Source organism: Ciconia boyciana, chromosome 19 (genome assembly GCF_034638445.1).
Source record: "Ciconia boyciana chromosome 19, ASM3463844v1, whole genome shotgun sequence".
NCBI classification, from domain to species: Eukaryota; Metazoa; Chordata; class Aves; order Ciconiiformes; family Ciconiidae; genus Ciconia; species Ciconia boyciana.
The window spans coordinates 714,814-732,471 of record NC_132952.1 but is presented as its reverse complement, the minus strand read 5'-3'; the positions used below and the strand labels follow the sequence as shown (position 1 = coordinate 732,471).

At 55.2% G+C, this 17,658-nt stretch overlaps 1 protein-coding gene across 3 annotated transcripts; it reads right to left on the bottom strand.

The window, feature by feature from the left end:
* Positions 1-427: 427 nt before the first annotated feature.
* Positions 428-16,146, bottom strand: WNT4 (Wnt family member 4). Of its 3 annotated transcripts, XM_072883959.1 has the most exons (6): positions 15,927-16,122; positions 13,579-13,659; positions 4,347-4,582; positions 2,031-2,162; positions 1,515-1,657; positions 430-1,290 (listed from the first exon to the last, which is right to left on the bottom strand). In XM_072883959.1, exons 3-6 carry the CDS (start codon positions 4,492-4,494, stop codon positions 823-825), a joined length of 891 nt encoding a protein of 296 aa, XP_072740060.1. In that variant the 5' UTR covers positions 4,495-4,582; positions 13,579-13,659; positions 15,927-16,122; the 3' UTR covers positions 430-822. The 3 variants fall into 3 exon arrangements, with proteins under 3 accessions (XP_072740058.1, XP_072740060.1, XP_072740057.1); XM_072883957.1 differs by lacking the exon at positions 13,579-13,659 and having other exon boundaries at positions 428-1,290; positions 2,031-2,120; positions 15,927-16,146; XM_072883956.1 differs by lacking the exon at positions 13,579-13,659 and having other exon boundaries at positions 15,927-16,146.
* Positions 16,147-17,658: the final 1,512 nt, after the last annotated feature.

Genomic DNA, 17,658 nt, shown 5'->3' with positions numbered 1-17,658 from the left:
TGGAGAAGTGAGGGGAGAAGGGGGCTTGCAACGGGAAGGGGAGCATGGTGGGAACATTGTCTCCTCTGACAGCCCTGGGCAGCCGCTGAGGAGCTTCTGTAAATCAGAGTGGCCACTGGAGCTGCTCCAAAATCCATCCAATGCCCAGGAGGCCATTGAACATCCCACAACAAGGGGATGCAGGGGTGTCCCACGTCCCCCTCATACACTGATTATCCTGGCTGGGCTCTCCCTGCATTGACAGGAGCAGCTCTCCCACTCCTGGGGAGAGTGCCACCCCGTCACCATCTGCCCATCCTCTGCAATGCACCTGGCTGCACATGCTGGCTGCGCTCCATCCCCTCCCGAGGCTCAGCCAAGGCAAGCAGTGCTCTGGGATGCTCAGCGCATGCCTTAAACAAATAAAAATAACTGCTATAGAAGATACCAAGTGCCTAATGCTAGCCTTGGCTTAAACACCTCCCATTTGCAATGCTCCGGAGTCAGCAGGAGCTCATCCGATGAGAGCAGGCATCACGCAGGTCCCCAGCCAGCTGCCGAGAGCAGACCTGTCCGCACTGGCACAGGACACCAAGGGGCTCTGGCTTCAGCAATAAATAAGGCAAGTAAACAAAACAGAATAAAAAAAGCCAACAATGATCAATTTTTTGAAACTTTAAATATTTTTTTTTCTTTAAAATCTGTTTTCCTCTGGGGCTCTGTCTCTGTAAAGAGCTGCGCTCTCCCTGCAGCATCTGGGTTACTTCCTCAGTCCTGACCATGGGGCAAGGGAGAAGCAGGGTCAGTTAGAGAGGGGGACGGATGGGCACTCCCCTCCGTGCATCACCGGCACGTATGGATTTCCACCACCCGATGGCAGGGTTTGCACTTGACGGAGCAGCACCAGTGGAATTTGCAGCTGCACCTTTCCACAACCTCCACTTCGTCCGTATGAAAGCCCCGGCCGCAGCACATAAGCTCACAGCCATCGATAGCCTTGGAGGTCTTGTTGCACTGCCGGCCGCTGGTGCCCAGCACGCCGTTCTTGAGGTCGTGGTCACAGAAGTCAGGACTGGAGTCCAGGTAGACGAGGTCCTCATCCGTGTGCGGCTTGAACTGGGAGTTTTTGGGCACCAGCACTTTGGTGGATCCGATCTCGCTCTGCTCGACCTCCGTGGCACCGTCGAATTTCTCCTTCAGGACGTTGCCGACTTTGCGGAAGGGGGGCATGGCTTTCCAGCACGTCTTGAACTCACACGAGCCTGACACGCCGTGACACTTGCACTCCACCCGCATGTTGTTCAGGATTGCCTGGAGAAACAGACACAAGAAACGAGATGGGACAGTCAGCTCGGGATGGACACAGCAAGAAGGGTGCAATGTATGGGGTCTGGAAGGGTTGTGCAGGAAGTGATGCTGATGCACATCAGCTGATAGGATTAAATGAAGCCAAACAGGCTCCAGCAGTGGCTGCAGACCCCAGCTGGGATGCTGCAGAGCCACACCAGCTGTCCAGGTTTCCCCCTCACCGTTACCTTCCTCCCTGCCTCGTTGTTGTGGAGGTTCATTAGTGCTCTGTTGGAAGAAGCCCCTTTGCTCCTCTCGCGGACATCGACGAAGGACTGCGAGAAGGCCACGCCGTAGGCGATGTTATCGGAGCAGCCCGACCACTGGAAGCCTAAGGCAGAGAATATGGATGAGACAGATACAGCCAGCCCGCCTTGCTCGTCTTCTCCAGCCCTGCTCTTGCTAAAGTACAGCTGACCTGCCCCCTCTTCTGTCTCGCCACCCACTAGGCTGGGCTGCTTAGGGGACTGGGGAAGCTGGGGAGTGTGGCCCTGGGGGAAGGGGGGGAGGCACAGACGAGATGCTTTCTGTCCCATGGGTGATGCTCCTAGATGCCTTTTTGAGGGACTCATGTAGACTAACAGGAGGCTTTTTTTTTTAACTTTTACCTCCTTTCTGGATGGCTCCAGGGAGTGGGCATTTCTGTGCTTGGCCATTTTGCATCCCCGCTCGATTGTCCAATTCCCCCGCCCTTGCATGCTCACCCTGTGGGCTGCCCCCCTGCACCGTGCGGTCACATCCACACTTGTCCAGCTCGCCGCTGCTGCAGGCTCGGGTCACTGCGAAGGCCACCCCTGCCGAAGAGATGGCATAGACGAATGCTGCCTCCCGCGTCCCTGCAACAGCACAAACGGTGGGAAATGTGGCAGCAAGTCTGAGACACACGAGAGGGCTTTCTGGAGGGCGTGCAGCCAGGTGGCCAAAGGTGGGCTGTTGCGTGTGTCTCTGCTCCTCTTCCCTCCTAATGCTGGTGTTGCACATAAACTCCCTTGAAAAGCTGGTCTGAAAACTGGCTCTTGGCAAAACATACTATGCAGAGCTATCAAGTCAAGCCCTTTGCTCCGTCTCTTCCTCCCAAGATGGGGTACCCCATGCAGGACACTCATCATCCCCACTCCCAAGCATGCTGTTTGCTTAGTGTCAAGCCTGGACCAGTCTCAGCAGAGACGCCTCGGTGCTGGGAGATCATTTGCAGCAGTGAGAGCCCTGTCTCGCAATAGTGAAGGAGCTGGGAACTGCCCCACAAGGTTAAAAACATGAATGTGGTGGGCAAATTATAACCTGGCAGTGAGGGAGAGGCAAAGGCTGTATTGCCAATGTGGGGAGAGCTCTCCAGAGCTTATATGGAGAGACTGCTGTCTGGTGCTTGTAGGGCACCTCTGCCATGAAATCCCTCCTCCATCCAAAATAGTTGGCTGCATTCCACATCCAGGAACATCCCCTGCAGCTGTAGATCCCTGCCATCCTCTCACACAGGGTCCTGTAGCTCCCAGCACCTCCCAAACTACCCTGCAAAACCCCACTCCGCTCCCAAAGTGCCTTGCAAAACCACGCTGATCCCCAGGGTGCAGCCCCTTCCCAGCTCTTGTGTCTACCTATGTGGTGCCACGCAGTTAGGAAGAGCTTGTTTGGGAAGTCAGGGGACATACCTGGGCATAAACACACGGGTGGCATGGCCAGGGATCAGCTCTTGCAACACCTAAATCTCCACCATCCTCTGAGGCCGGTTGAGGACACAGGCCCTCCGTCTCCAAGCAAGGAGGGTTGGCATTTGGGGTGGTCCCATGCTAGGGGTAGAGGGGGGGATGGCTTGCAAGCAGACATCGCCCCAGCTTGCCGGTCGGACAGAGGGCAACTACTTTGGTGGTCGCAACCCAGACTTTGGTGGCCCAGCTGTAATCTGGCCCGGGCGGCAGTGGCTGGGGAGGACCCAGCCAGTGCGGGGACTGAACCGCCTCCAAGTTAATCGAGGTTAATAGTAGGATCGTGTTAGTTGGTTTGTGCTGTGGCTGCCTAAAAAGAGACGACTTTTAGTTTCTGGTATTTCTGGTATTTCCAGTCCCTGAACCTTCACAAGAAGAGATCTTCACCCCTGCGTTGAGGGGAGGAAAGTCAAACAAGGAGCCGGGGTGGGGGGGGAGAGGCTTTGGTCTATGGGTCCTGGGATGAGAAGCGAGACGGTGCATCAGAGATGGCAGTGGCACCCGAGGGGAGGCAAGGGCCGCTCCGGTGGTCTCCAGGGGTTGCAGAGGGGCTTTACCCTCCGTCTCCTCACCCTGATGCTCTGGGTCCTTGCTTGTTTGATCACAGCCCTGTGCCTCCAGGACGCCTGCATGCAGCTGGGATCGGAGGGGCTTGGGGCTGCCCTGGCCATAAATCCCCCCTGAGGGCTGGCAGCTGGGTGGTGGCGGGCGATGATGCTGTCCTCGGAGGGTCCAGCCGCCGTGTGTTTTACTTGCATCGGGCGGCAGAGGGCTGTCCTCCCAAGGTCTTGCCCACAGACAGCTCTGATCGAGAGCGGCGCGCCAGTCTGGCAGCGGTCATCGCTTCGGGGCTGCCCGGAGAAGAGACCAAATAGATCCAGCATCCCGCTGCAGCCGCGGCTTTGCGGAGCGAAGCTCCTGGGCTTGGCGGGGCAGAGATTAGACCGCAGGGTGACTTTAGGGCCCTGCTTGAACTTAGCATGTCCTTGTAAAAGGTCCAGGCTCTCCAGATGCCCTGGGCTGGTGCGTCCATGCGATGGACACCCGCTGGGTGTGAAAAAGGTTTGGGAGAGGAAGCACCCAGCAGCTGAGAAACTGCAGGGGTCTGGGTATGCTGCCCCAACACAGTCAGAAGAGCCCTGCTGAAATGCCCAGGAAAGACCAGTCAGCCCCAAGATCCAACACTGGGCTGTTCCCTGCTCTCTCCAGCCACTGGCTCAGGGGCGAGCAAGCAAAACCTGCCTGCAGCCCACCAGACTGCGGCTGTAGCTGTTCCCCCATGCAGCAGCACCCCAGGCACGTGTCCTCCCCGCTCACCTTGTGTTACCACCTTGCCAAAGACAGGCAGGGTGTCCAGTGTGGAGCAGTTCCAGCGGCGGTTGCGGAACTGGTACTGGCACTCCTCGATGGCCAGCTGGGCTCCGCGCCGCACCGAGTCCATCACCTCCAGGTTCCTCTTGCACATCTGCACCTGGCGCTGAATCAAGCCCTTCAGCTTCTCACAGGTCTCCTCCTCGGAGATGCTCCCCACTGAAGACAGCTTTGCCAGGTACCTGCCGCGACAGCCAACACAACTGGTTAGGAGGCAAGGGTTGGGGGAGCATGAACCCACGTTCAGCTGGGACACCCTGCACCACAGAAAGCGAGGAGTCGTAGCCTCTCATCCCCTCCATAGCTGAGACCTGGTGCCCATCTGGGGGTCACCTTAAATGTGTCACAGTGGTGGCTCCACAGGATGCGTTTTTGGCTAGCAGAGAGCAAGCCCAAGCAAAACAACCATCCCTCTGCAGCCTGGTCCCCTGTCTCTCGGGGAGCCCAGCTGCTGGCTCCCCTTTGCCTCTATTGCCTGCAAGGAAGATATTTTCGGCGTTGTCTGAATGTGCCCGGTCAGGTCTCCTGAGTACCGGCACATCCAAGTGCTACTAGGAAAAGCCAGAGGTCTCTGAAGTCAGCCAAAACAAGCAGCACAGGCACTCGGCTGCCAGCTCCAGCTGCCACACTGCTCCTGCAGCATGGCTGTGTGCTTATCACTGATAAACATCACCCTCCAAAACACTTCCCTCCTGGAGCCTGCTTTTAGCTTCCCCGGCCCCCAGCAGGCAAGGATGGCCTCTGGGAGCTGCCAGGTTTCCCGTCACTTGGGATTCAAGGAGGGCTTGAAGTGGGGAGGACAGAGTCAGGAACCTGCACATGCTGGGCACCTCCTCCACCAGCCCAGCTTGTGAACACGGCCATGAGGTTTTTGCTGACCTGGAAAAGACTGGCCCTGTGTGGAGGTGATCACGTGCTCTGCTTTCCATCACCCCAGCCTCAGCAGAAGGAGTTACAGAGCTGCTTGCAAGTTGACAGCATTAGGAGGAAGAAGAGTCTTACCCTTTTGGGGCAAGCACCCCAAAAGCTCATCTCCCCACTGAGCATGTGGGCATGATGGTCCATCCTGCACATCCCAGTAACCCAACCCACTGCGTCCTGCAGGTGTGCGTGCTTGCCCATTTCCCAGGTCCATCCTCCTGCCCCAGTGTCTGGATCCCAGATGGGTTTTAAGATAGACCCACACAGCTCAGTCAGGCTGTTGGAAAATCCCAGATCCTCTATCTGTGCCTGTGCTGGCACGTGCCTAGCTGAGCCTCCCTCCTTCCCATGGCTGCTGGCACCCACTTTAAGTGACACTGCTACTGGGGGAGCCCCATCCTGCCGTGGAGAAGGGAGATCCCTGCATTGGACAGGCAAAACCCACGCTTGCACCTGCTGACCACACCGAGCTTTAATGTCCTCAGGAATTGCCAGCGTCAGCTCATGTTGCTACCTCATCTGCACCAAGAGATACGAGTACTGAGCAAAGGCTTTTTGGAAACCTCATTCCTTGACTCTGCATTTCCCAGACCTACAGAGCTTGTGGGTTTTTTTGTTTGCTTGTTTTTTTTCCTCCTCCTCCCAAGTTGCGACATCCTGCTAAGAATTTTTCCTTTGAAGCCCTGCTCGCCTCCGAGAAGTGACTGTGCAAAAGTGGCTCCTGCTCCCTGCCTGTTCCCATGTGTCCCAGGAGCCAGATCTGCTGACTTCAGCCACAAAATCAAGTTGTCACAGCCTCTTCCTCCCATTAGCCCTGCCAGTTTGCCCCAGGAGGAGAGAACAGGATTTTCTCTTCTGTGCATCAGCAGAATTATTCACCAGCTTGGTTTCATGCTTACAACTGGGGGGCTGTGGGAGATGGTGAGAAAGCCGGCTTGGTTTGCAGTGTCCGTGGGGAGTCTGCATGGCGAGCCGTCAGAAGCATTCAGCTTTCCTTGTGCGTGGAGATCACTTGATGCAATGCCTCTCGGACAGCGGGAAGTGGCAGACTGCCGTGGTTTCACAGCCAAGTTCTTTTCTAGCCTTTATACCAGCTAAGCATCTTTGCCCAAGGCTTTCTGCTCCTCCAAGGGCACAGCCCTGTTTGCAGAGGACCAGCTGCATGGCTCCCTGATGCACACAGCTGGCTTGGAAACCCCACCATGGCCAAACCCATGGCTGCCACCTTTCTGCTGGCACCCGCACTATGCAATGAGTTTCCCCGTTCCGTGGTCCTGGACACAGGGCGCGACAATTACTGTTCCCACATCTCGCTGCACTCGGTTGACCCAGGATGAAGGCAGCAAACCACCCTCGGGAGCTTTGAGGGTGTTTGATGCCAAGCAAGCCCGGAGTGACTGTGACAGCTCTGTCCCCTCCCAGGTCCAGCCACCATTTCAGTTTGGGCATGGGGAAGTTGACACACAGCAGAGTGGTGAGATTCATCCCAAGACACTGTGGGTTGGTTGATCAGCTTTGAGCCTGGAAGCCAAGAAAACCAGATTCTGTCTCAGTACTAACCCCTTGTGCTGATTTGGCTTTCCCCTCCTCCTGCAACTTAAGCAGCATTTATCATACCAGGAAACAAGCTCCGGCAGAGCACCATGGCTGGTCCTGCCGATGAGTCAGTGCCCAGTCCGACTGCAGGCACCTTGGCAGGAGAGCGCTGTGCTGCAGGTGTAACAGCCACATTAATATCGGCCCTGCTCAGGATGGGGGCATCGTCTCCTTCTTAATATATTTCCCAGCTTGGTGGGTTTCTCCAGGCAATGGGGAACTATAAATTCAAAGCACACATGAAGAAAAGCATGACAAGAGCTTTTCAAGCCTTTCCAAGTAGATGAGCCTGATAAGATGCCTCCCCAACAAGCATTTAATGCTGTTTGGGATGATAAAACGAAGGCCAAGGATGCTTCAAAGATAGGTACAGCTCTCCAAGAACAGGTCTGGTAATTTGTTTTGCAAGGCAGGCAAATAAGATGAAGCTATCCAGAACGGTGCTCTGGCCTCTCTCCCCCATGACAGATCCTCTGTATGCATCATCCCTCCTCAGCCCATTTGTGTCTGCCTCTCCTCGGGGATGGAGGCAACTGTGCCTAAAATGCCATGGCCCCATCAAACTCCCAGCTTGCTACCAGTCTCCTACATCCCATGAGTACCACCACTGCTTTCCAAATGAGGCACTTTTTTTTGGTGGTGGGAGGCTCCCATCCTGGTCCAGGAAGGATCCAGAGGTTGAGTCAAGGATGTAAGGAAGGACCTTTGCTGAAGGACCTCAGGTTTGAGGCTTTCACATGGCATCTCTCCATACCACATTCAGGGGCACCAGGCAGGAACATCTCGCCTCTTTTCCCCTCTCTGGGCAGCTGAAGGGCGAGATAAGAGCTGGGAAACATGCTCTGCCCTCACCAGCACTCGAAGATGCTTCCACCCTGCGACTCACAGAGTGTTTCTCAGGGCTGTGGAGCCCAAGCAAGGCACCAAACCCATCCACAGCATCCCACGATCACCATGGAAACCCAGCTCTAGCACTTTGCCTGGTCCTTAATGAGGACCTTGCTCCAAACTTCATGTTTCTGGAGTGAGGTGGTAGAAACCACAGACAAAGCCTTTGTCTACCTGCACACACAGCAAGACAGGCACAACAGGAGGAAACCCAACAGTTCCTGCCCTCTGCAAGGTCTCAGTGCAGATCTCCATCCTGATACCACATCTTGATTGCTGTGCAGAGCTGCGCAGAGCTCTGAATTATGACTTAAGTCTCACATGCAGCCTCAAAACAGCCCTGATTGTGGAAAAAAACCCCAAATAATGGCATATTGTCTTCCTTTTCCAAGATTGGGCAAAGGATGTTTCAAGGCGTGAGCTGCTGCCCAAGCCATTTGTTCAAGTTCTGTCTTCTTGCTTCATCATGGCATTTGTGTTTCTTTTCTCCTGCCTTTAAATCCAGACAAGTCACTCACAGAACAAGCTCCCTTTTAATAAAAGTCATTGATTTAACACAAAACTGATGAAAAGCCCTTCCTTTTTTTCCATCCACAGTATATAGATCAAGACTGAAGCCCCGTAATTTAAGCAGCTGCAGTTGATCCACCCTGCAAGATGGCAAATAAGGAAACCTCAAATCCAGGGAGCTTTGAAAAGGCACGGTGGGGGGGAAAGCCCTACTTAAATAAAAAACGATGATAATAATTTCAGGAGGAAGAATTGGTGGAATAACAAGAAGACATTGGAAGAGCCACAGTGGTGGGCAGATAGAGCCAGAAGGAGAGGGGAGGGGATTCCCTGCCGTGGGAAGGTGTGGAAATTTAAGTCATTGACAAATTCTCAATAGAGGCGGGTCAGGGAAAAGGTAGCAGATGTCTTGGAGAAAGCAGAAATCTCTGGTGTTTCTTTTAGGGAGTATTTTCCTGAAGATGATAACAGTTGGACCCAGGCCAGTGGCATCACTGATCTATCACTTAGAGATGCTGAGACGTCAGATGAGCTCAGAAGCTTCACCCTGTTCAGCAAACACTCAACCTGCCTGGGATACCTGCCTGGCCAAGGCCACAAAAGGCTTGTTCAAATCTTAAATTGCAAAGATGCTCCGGCTCTGCTCCACTCTGAGAGGCAGCCTCTGCAAACATCCTCCCTGCTCATGGAGGAACAAAGTCAGCCTGGATCAGCAGCGCATCTCTGTGCCTCTTGTGGCTGGACATATGGTCAGCCAGTGGCTCAGGGTTGTACTTAGGATTGAGACTGCCCTGTGCAGACAGATTTCTTCTGAGGAAGAAGAAAAGGCTTGTTTAGGATGGAAAAACCAAAAATGCATGAAGATAGACAAATAGATGCAGGCAGAGAGAGGTACTGACCAGGCACTGCAAGGAGCCATCCTGCAGCTATGGAGAAGGGGATCATTTTTTCCTTGTTGCTTTCCCCTTCCAAGCAGAGAGAAGGCACGGAGTCCCAGGGTTGGCAGGTCAGAGGATGCTCTAGGTGGGCCAGAGAGCCCCTGTGCTTTCTTGTGGTGTCCTGCACTGGGCTTAGTACCACTCTCACTGTGCCAACAGGGCCAGGCCTGTAGGTACCGCCCCCATCCTTGGCATGGTTCAGCAGGTCTGCCAACTTGGACATGTTCCTGCCAGGATCTGCTGGAGACCTGCAACCTGCAAGGTTGCCTTTATCCAGCTGATGGCTCTGCAGCAGGACACGTCCCTCCCAGAGACTAGGCATCCCCCTCCTGGGATTAGATATCCTGCCTTTCCATCCCTTCTAAGTGTAAACCATGATTTACAAAGTCATCATCTGAGAGCCTGTCTGGTTCCTTCCCTGGAAGAAAAGCAGCTCTCTGGCTCAATCCTTCTTGTCACAGTTACTGCACGTTTCATCTCTTGACTGAAACTGTGCTTTTCACACCCTAATCTCCACCTCCAATTAACAGCTGCCAAAACAGTCTCCCAGGAGGAGGCATTGCCATGCTCACCATTACCTGCCTACAGACCTGAGTGTGCAGCTCCACCACCTGAGCTCAAAGGTGAACCTACAGCTCAAATCCTGTCCCCCCACACCTTGGACCCTGCACCTAACACCATGTGCACCTAGCAAACACCCATCTACCCATGCACCAACCGTTGGTGGTGGCCTGCCTCCCCTATCGCAAGTCTCTGGGGACAGCGAGATGGCCCGGCTGCTGGTCCCAAGCCAGTGCTGCTTCTTAGCTTTCTGAGCATCCGGGGGAAACATCTCCACTTTGTGATGGGGAAGACCAGGGTGGAAGCTGGGAAGATCAGGATGGAAGCTGGGAAGACCCTGAGAGCAGCATCCACTTTGGAAATCTGCTTTGGATGTGTAGGAAATATCCTTTACTGCATCTTCCTTTATAAGTCAATAGAAGCTACTGCTGGGCTCGAGTACAACAGCAGTGCCTTGTTGCAAGAGGAGGCAAGTGCAGGCCACTGGGCTGAGCTCTGTGGGAATTCCCCTCGTGCAGCGCTTCAGGCTAGACCTGGTTGGAGAAAATCTGATGAGTTTTTAGTTTCGATCAGAATTTGCAAATACATGGTGAGAGAAGCCTTCTGCAGGATTAGTTTGATCTCGCCCAACTTGCAACAGACCCCAGGCTGCTCTCCATCGCCAAGATACTCAATTGATTTTTTCCCCAAGTAATTTCATGAAAGCACAATACTGGCTCCTGTTCTGCTGAGCCAGCCAGATCCTGCACGCCACCTTCCCAGCTGCATGGGGCAGCTCCTGGGGAGCCTGGAGGATGCTGTCGGGGGTCACCCACAGGCATGGGGGGCAGACGCCCTGGGGCTGGAGCCAAACAAAGGTTACCTGCACTTTGTATCCAGAGCAGAGTCTGCCATTCGAGCAGCCTTGGATGACTGAGATTTTTGTGGATTCACAAGGCTTTCAAGCTTTAAGAAAAAAATCACCAAGTATTGTAAGAGCCAGCATCGTTGCACTTGTAAGGAAATACGGAAGAACCTCCTGGAAACTGTTAACCTCCAGGATTGCTCAGCAATTTCACAATTTTAAGAAAGCCCAAATAAACAGCTCTAATGCATTTCTCTCCATCCGCAAGGATGAATTAATTGAGAGGACAGTAGCTCTCAGCAGAGTAACATAAACATTTTTTTGCTTCAGTGCAAAAGTCCAGTTCTGACTCATGGAGTCATAGCACACCATTGCAAAAAAGAAATCTGCTTCTTGCTGTTGCTTGTACTTGGAGCTGATCCGATTCTGCACAACCTGGGGTGCATGGTGGTTTTATCTCACTCATGTCCATCCTCTCTAGAATAAGGCTCTGCTGCTAAAGATTGGGGTGTAGTTTTATATGAGGCTTCCTTAGGAAAAGACAGAAATGCCCATCACCGCTGAGGAGGCAGAGAGCACGGAGCCCTCCTACACCCTGGCAAACGCAGCCCTGAAGTCTTCCTGCCAGACAGGACCAGAGCTCAGAGACAAGCCAAACTGGTTGGGAGTCCAGCGCCAAGATTGGCAGAGTTCTCTTGCCTCTGCAGGATGCAACCTTTAAAGCCAGTCTATTTTCATCACTGAGCTAAAATTAGCTGTTTTTGTCAAAATTGGCAAGACATAAATAAATAAATAAAAATTAATAAATATTTCCAATGGAGGCTGCTGGTTTCACTCTTCCCCCCCACGCCCTCATGGAATGGGTGTCACTGCATGCACCAACCTCGTGGACCCGGCAGGATTCCCGGAACAATGCAAAGGAGCCCTGGGTACCCCAGAAGCGGAGAGCTGCTCGTCCAACCCACAGCAGCCCTCAAAGCAAGGAGATCCTCCATCAAACCCAATCGGTGCAACCCACCATCCTGGCTGTCAGAGCAGACGTGACTTGGGGAACCTCCTTGATGCTGTCCTTGCACCAAAAAACAAGAGCGCAGGGATGGGAGCGGGGCTCGGCAGGAGCAGCTCTGCCCTGGAGCTAGCTGCACCTGCCGAGCCAGCGCCGCAGTGGCACAGCATCCGCCGGGAAAAAGCTGGACCAGTTCCTTGCCAGGTGGAAAATGGGACGGTTGCAATGACAATGCAAAGAATCTCGTACAAAATTCAACCTAGCCAGGCTCAAAGCAAAGTGACCTCTCCCCGCTACCAAAGCTGGGGAGACTCACCTTAAAAAAAAAAAATCAGGTCTGCTTTAAAAACAGAGGAATGCAAGTGTAGGACCCAGGCATGCTTCTTCCCAAATCCTCTACATTGCACAATGACCCAAACCAGCACAAAATGAGCGTCAGGCTGCTCTTACAACATCCCCACTGCAAAGCTGTCAGGGATGAGCACGGAGAATTGGGCCCCGCATTTGCAAAGCGCCTTGTGATGTTCAGATGAAAAGGGGCCAGAGAAATCCAAACTCCTTTTATACCTCCCTCTCCAGCCCTCAAAAGTGGTTACTATTAGAGAGCAGCTGCTTAGCCAGGCTTCGTTGGACACTTGCAAGGTCTTCAAGCTTTCCCAGAGTGCTCAAATTTAGTTTTTTTTAAAGGGTTTAAAAGCCCATCTGTGCTCCTGGCCCTTTAAGCCAAGTCTCAAGCCCAAACGGAAGTTTTAAACCCCTGTAAATAGGGGGTAGAGGGAGCTGCTGGTGGCACACCCTGCTCTGCAGCAGCGTAACCGCGTATCAGACTCTCCAGCGTACACTTGGAGAGCCTCCTCCAAAGCCAGTTTTAGCTGCAAGAAAATGGAGAGAGGCTGTAATGATTCCCAGATAGCTTGATAATCAGGGGTCTCACCCATAAAGGACCCCTGCCCTGTTGTATCTGATGCTTTCCGGGCACGGGATTTGACTCTCGTCATTCAAACCACCCAAACAGCTACAGATCCCAGCAGTCCCAGTGACATGTGCAGTTAGTGGATGCTTACACCCACACCCCACTTTGCACATTTTCTAGTTCACCTCTTCAGGCAGACTTCCTCCCTCCAAAGTAGATAAATAAATGAATAAATAAATAACTAAGTGACTGCTCGCCCCTTACCTCCCACTGAAACCGGAGCCCGGCACTCCCATGTTGGCTTCACAGAGGTGCTCGTTTGGCTGAAGCCCCCTACAAAACACCCCCAGCACCAGGATGGTTTTGGACTACTGAGAGAACATGCTTCCAAATTCAACCGCATTACTGCGTGTGCAGGTTCAAGAGCTGAATCGAGTCTGTGAAATGCGAGTTGCTTTGGAAAGTAACTCAGCTATTTCCCCTGTATAAAGCATGTCCCTGGACTCCTCCAGAGATAAAGCAGAAGCCAGAGGGACCTTCCTGTGCACAACCAGCTAGATCTAAAAGGCACTAACTACAGCCTTTTATTTAATTTTACAATTCTGTGCCTGAAGAGGCAGGAGGAGAAGCTTTAGACCTGTCTGAGCCTCCAAAGGCAGGAGGAAGAGCAAGCCTGAGGCTTTCATGAGAAGGGGGAACAGAGCATCTCTTCAGATTTGGAGAACAGAGGTTTTCTGGATAGGCAGCAAGCCAAGCAGTGACTCCCAAAACTCAAAACACTGAGAAAACAAACCTGAGGTTTGCTTCCTAACCAGAGAGAAAGTAGCTTGGTCTGTTTAATGAAAAGATTTGGCAAAGTCCCTTCCAGCTCAATGGTCGCTGTAGCAGAGTGATCCCTCTGAGAGATACCTACATCGTCTCCCTTTTCTATGGGATGGGGTGGCTCAGAGAAGACCATTTGCATGGCCAAAACGAGCCTTTCCCCACAAAGCCAGGCTTACAGAAAACCTTCAGCTCAAGTGTTGCAAGCGGCGTCTCTCCGAAGTGCTGGGGGAATGCGAGTCCGGACAGGTCGAAAGAAGCTTTAGGGGGAAGAAAAAAAAAAAAAAAAAGTCACAACTGAGCTTAATCACTAATCCAGCAGGTTTCTGGAAAAGCAAACTTCACCGCGCGCTGCCACCCAGCGCACACACCTATGTGCAGAAATATGCGCCCGGCGAGGCTGGATCCGGCCCTGGTGTGCTGGGCGCGGGCTGGCAGCACCCGGGCAGCTCTGTGATAAAGCAGAGCACACTGGAGCCCACACGCGTGAGGCTTCATGAAGACATACGAGGCACACTCATTCCTTGAATATCTGATAACTCCTGGGATCCTTCTAACTCTGTTTATTGCCTCCAGCAGCCTTTGTTTCTGATGTGAGAAGATAAACAATGGGAATTGTCTTAATCCTAAAGGCAAAGAATAAAAAGCACGGAGCGGGGGACGATCCTTTTATCACGATAGATTTGCAACATCAAAAAAAGTTGACCCCCTTCCTTTCAAACGCACTGAAATGTATCTGCTTTTCCTCCCCTGTTGGCAGGAATGAGCCCTCCGCTCTCCCGCGGCCGAGCCCCCGGCGCCCACCCCTCGCTTCGCCAGCACGGACGGCTGCACACAGCCCTCCCCGTCTTATGTCTATTGCGGCGAACCACCCCTCTGCCTCGGCTTCCCAAATACGATCCCAGCTGCGTGCGGCGCCGGGGACCGGGGGGTCCCACCTCTGCGCATCCGCGCCTGGTGGCTTGTCGACCTTGCTCATGAAATCCCCCTTTACCAGGCACTTCCCCATGCCCGTCCCAGGGCAGCCGAGGCTGCTCCTCTCCAGGGACCTGCCATCATCCTGCAGGGCTTCCTCAGCAGGACTTTCTCCCTGCAGGAAAAACACTCCCACAGTTCCCAATATACCTTCACCAGAAGCGTGACAGCTTAAAAGACCACCTTGATAGCTGCTATGATCCACCCACCACTTGCCGGAGACGCGTGGCGCGCAAGTTGCTCCATCTGGCAAAGGAGGAGGGGAGGAGGACTAAGTGCTAACACATCCCCGGCAGCTACCGATGGGCGAGCACCTTTTCCCACAGGCAGGACACTTGGAGAATGCCGCTGACCTGGCGCTTTCCCCGGGCGTAGGGAGCATCCTCCAAAACCCACCCACGTCCCACAGCCTCCGGTGAGCCAAATCTAAAGGCAGGAGAGATGGGAGCCGTATCCAGACGCGGAGAGGACTCCTCGCGCAGGGGATGAGCTTGTGGGATCATGCCCACCTGGGCGCAGGTGTCGGGAGAGGCACAAGCCACTCGGGATCTTTCACGCCAACAGCCCCAGGGTCTCCCCACCTGGCCGTGGTGTACCTGCCCTTGCTGATGGAGAGCTGGGGAGGTGAGATGGAGGTGGTTCACGTTCCCAGCCTGAGAGTGGGTCTGCCGGGTGCGTGCACCGGGAACTGATTAGCTCATGGCAGCCGGTGACACTGGGAGCAGGGGAAGCGCCATCTCCCACCAGACAAGATTAATTAGGAGGAACTGGCGCCTTCATTCAAAGTTAGGTGGGGAGGTGCTGTTGTGCTCCATCCCCGCTGCCCCCGGGGGGGGGTCTCCCCAGAAGACAGTCCCACCGCCTTGGCAAACATGCAGGAATTTTCCAGAACGATTTCCGCCCCTGTTTACCTTACACATTATTTCAGTGTTTGTTCAGCGGGTTCCCAATGTCACCGGGCTCCTCTGTGGCATGCAACAGCCCCCTGCCACCCGTCCTCCTGCTGGGAACGGGGGTCCAAGGCGTGGGCAGCCCTGCCTGCTGCAAATCCCCGGGGCTGGCACGCTTGGCTGCCCCCGCCCTGCCAAACCCTTCCCTGGACTACTGGCCCTCGGGCGGCACCTCGCCAAGCCCCTGGCCCTGGCCCTGCTCTGACCCGATGCCCCGACCTCCGTCCTCCCCCGGCGTGGTCCGGATTCATAACTTCAGGACAAAAAGGGGACGGGGGGCTCGATAACCAGCCCCTGTCCAACCAGCCTCGATAACGCACCCGAGCGGCTGGGGAGGGTCGGCAGCCCCTGCAGCCCACCTTGCCCGGGGATGCAGGCTGCGGCCCTCGCCGCCACCGGTTTGGGGGGTCAGCGGGGACAGCGGGTACCCGGCGCGATGGGGACAGAAGCCCGATGCCCCGCCGCGTACCGAGCAGCATCGTTGCGGGGGGTCGCTCCCCGATGCTGCCCGGCCCCGGCGGCACCTGCTCCGCCGCCCCCGGCGGGTACCAACAAGTGGCGGCGGCGGCGGCGGTCCCCCCCCTCGCCCCGCGGCTACTCACAGCCAGTTGCTGGCGTTGGCCGAGAAGGTGGCGAGGATGATGAGCAGCAAGGAGCGCAGGAAATACTCCGGGCTCATCCTGGAGGGCAGGCAGGGGGAGGGCGAGCGGAGCCGGCGGCGGCAGCCCCCCCCGCCCGCCCGGGGCAGCCGCCGCCGCAGGTGGGCGCCGGGCAGGAGCGGCGGCGGCGGCGGGCGCTGCCCGGTGGATGCGCCCGCGGCGGCCGCCGAGCCCGACTGTCAGCTCGGCCGGCCCATCCCGGGATGGAGCGGCGGGCCGGGGGCGGGCCGGGGGCGGGGGCAGCCCCGGGGGCCGCCCCAGCTCCGCCGCTACCTGGGCGGGACCCGCCGCCGGGGACACCCCCGGAGGCGGGACGGCGGCGGGGAGGGCACCGGGGGCTCCGCCGCCGCCCCCTGCCCCGCTGCAGCTCCCCCCCCCCCCCCCGCCGCTGCAGGGGCCCCCCCCCCTCGCAGCGACCTCCGCGCCCCCCTGGATGGGTCTGGCGGGTGCGGTGGGATCGGGGCACGGGGGGGTTTGCTTCTCCCTGGACGGGCAGGGGGAGATGGGGGCATCTCGAAGAGGGGCGGAGGGTTTTTTCTCTCGCATTTGATGCTTTCAGGGTAATTTCCGCGTGGCTGTGAAAAAGCAGAGCCCTCGGGATGGGGCCTGGCGCTGCCTCGGGTTGACGTATTGCTGGGAGCAGCCTAGGCACCGCCGAGGCTAACCGCCGCCCGTTCGATCGGGAGGGATTTCCCAAATCCCAGTTTCTGAGGGTTCACCCTAAATGCCAAATTTTGGCATTTGAAAATTCACAAACAAGGAGAGGGGCCTGGGGAGTTTCTGTCAGGAGGGAATGGCAGCCGGAGCGGGCAGCAGGGACGAGGTGGCAAATCCTCTTGGTGTGTCCGCAGGGCTGCCCCCGTGGAGAGCAGCCAGCCCCAGTGCTCTGGTGATGTGCTCCGGGCTGTGCATGTGGAGGGTGATGCTTGACCGAGTATCGAGGTTTAAACCCACCTCTGAAGTTGTCTAGAAAGGTCAACTCTTGGGAATCCCAGGAGCTACTAGCAGCATGGCTTGCCCACCCTGGAGGCCAAGAGATGCAGTGGGGACCCCATCTCCTTCCCCATCCACCATGCCTCCATCTATCCCCAGCGGTCCACGTGGGCACAAATGACTTAATTTAAAGCCAGGAGCAACACGAGATGGCTGCTTGGTGTGAAATCCAAGATCCCAGGCAGCCAACAACCACGCACCAAATCTCCTCCTGACAATGTTGTTAGTTAGGTCCATTACTAAAACCTCTTGCTACCATCTCTAAAATCTTGCCAAGCTGGTTTGGAGCTATTCAAAATTCCCTTTGTCTTTTCACCTCCATTTTCCTGCTCTCAGTGTAGCTGGGACACACTTATTCAAAGCACGGCAACTTGTACTGGGCTGCACGCATGCCTGTCTAAGTGTATTACACCTACTTTAAAATCTCTGCATTAGTTCCCTGTCAAAGTGAGGATTTAATTTCAAAGTGCTTTGACTTATATTCCAGCTCCTGACAGGCGGCAGCCCACCCTCACCTAGTCATTCATCTGGCTTTCACGTCCTTGCTGATTATCCCAGTTGAAAGCGGGATGCTGGCTGCTTTGCCGGTGAATCGGAGGTTGTTGCTGTGAGCCCCGACTGGGTAATTCAGTGCAACTGGAGCTGATTAATCTGGCTCATCGTTCGAGACAAAGCCGTGGCC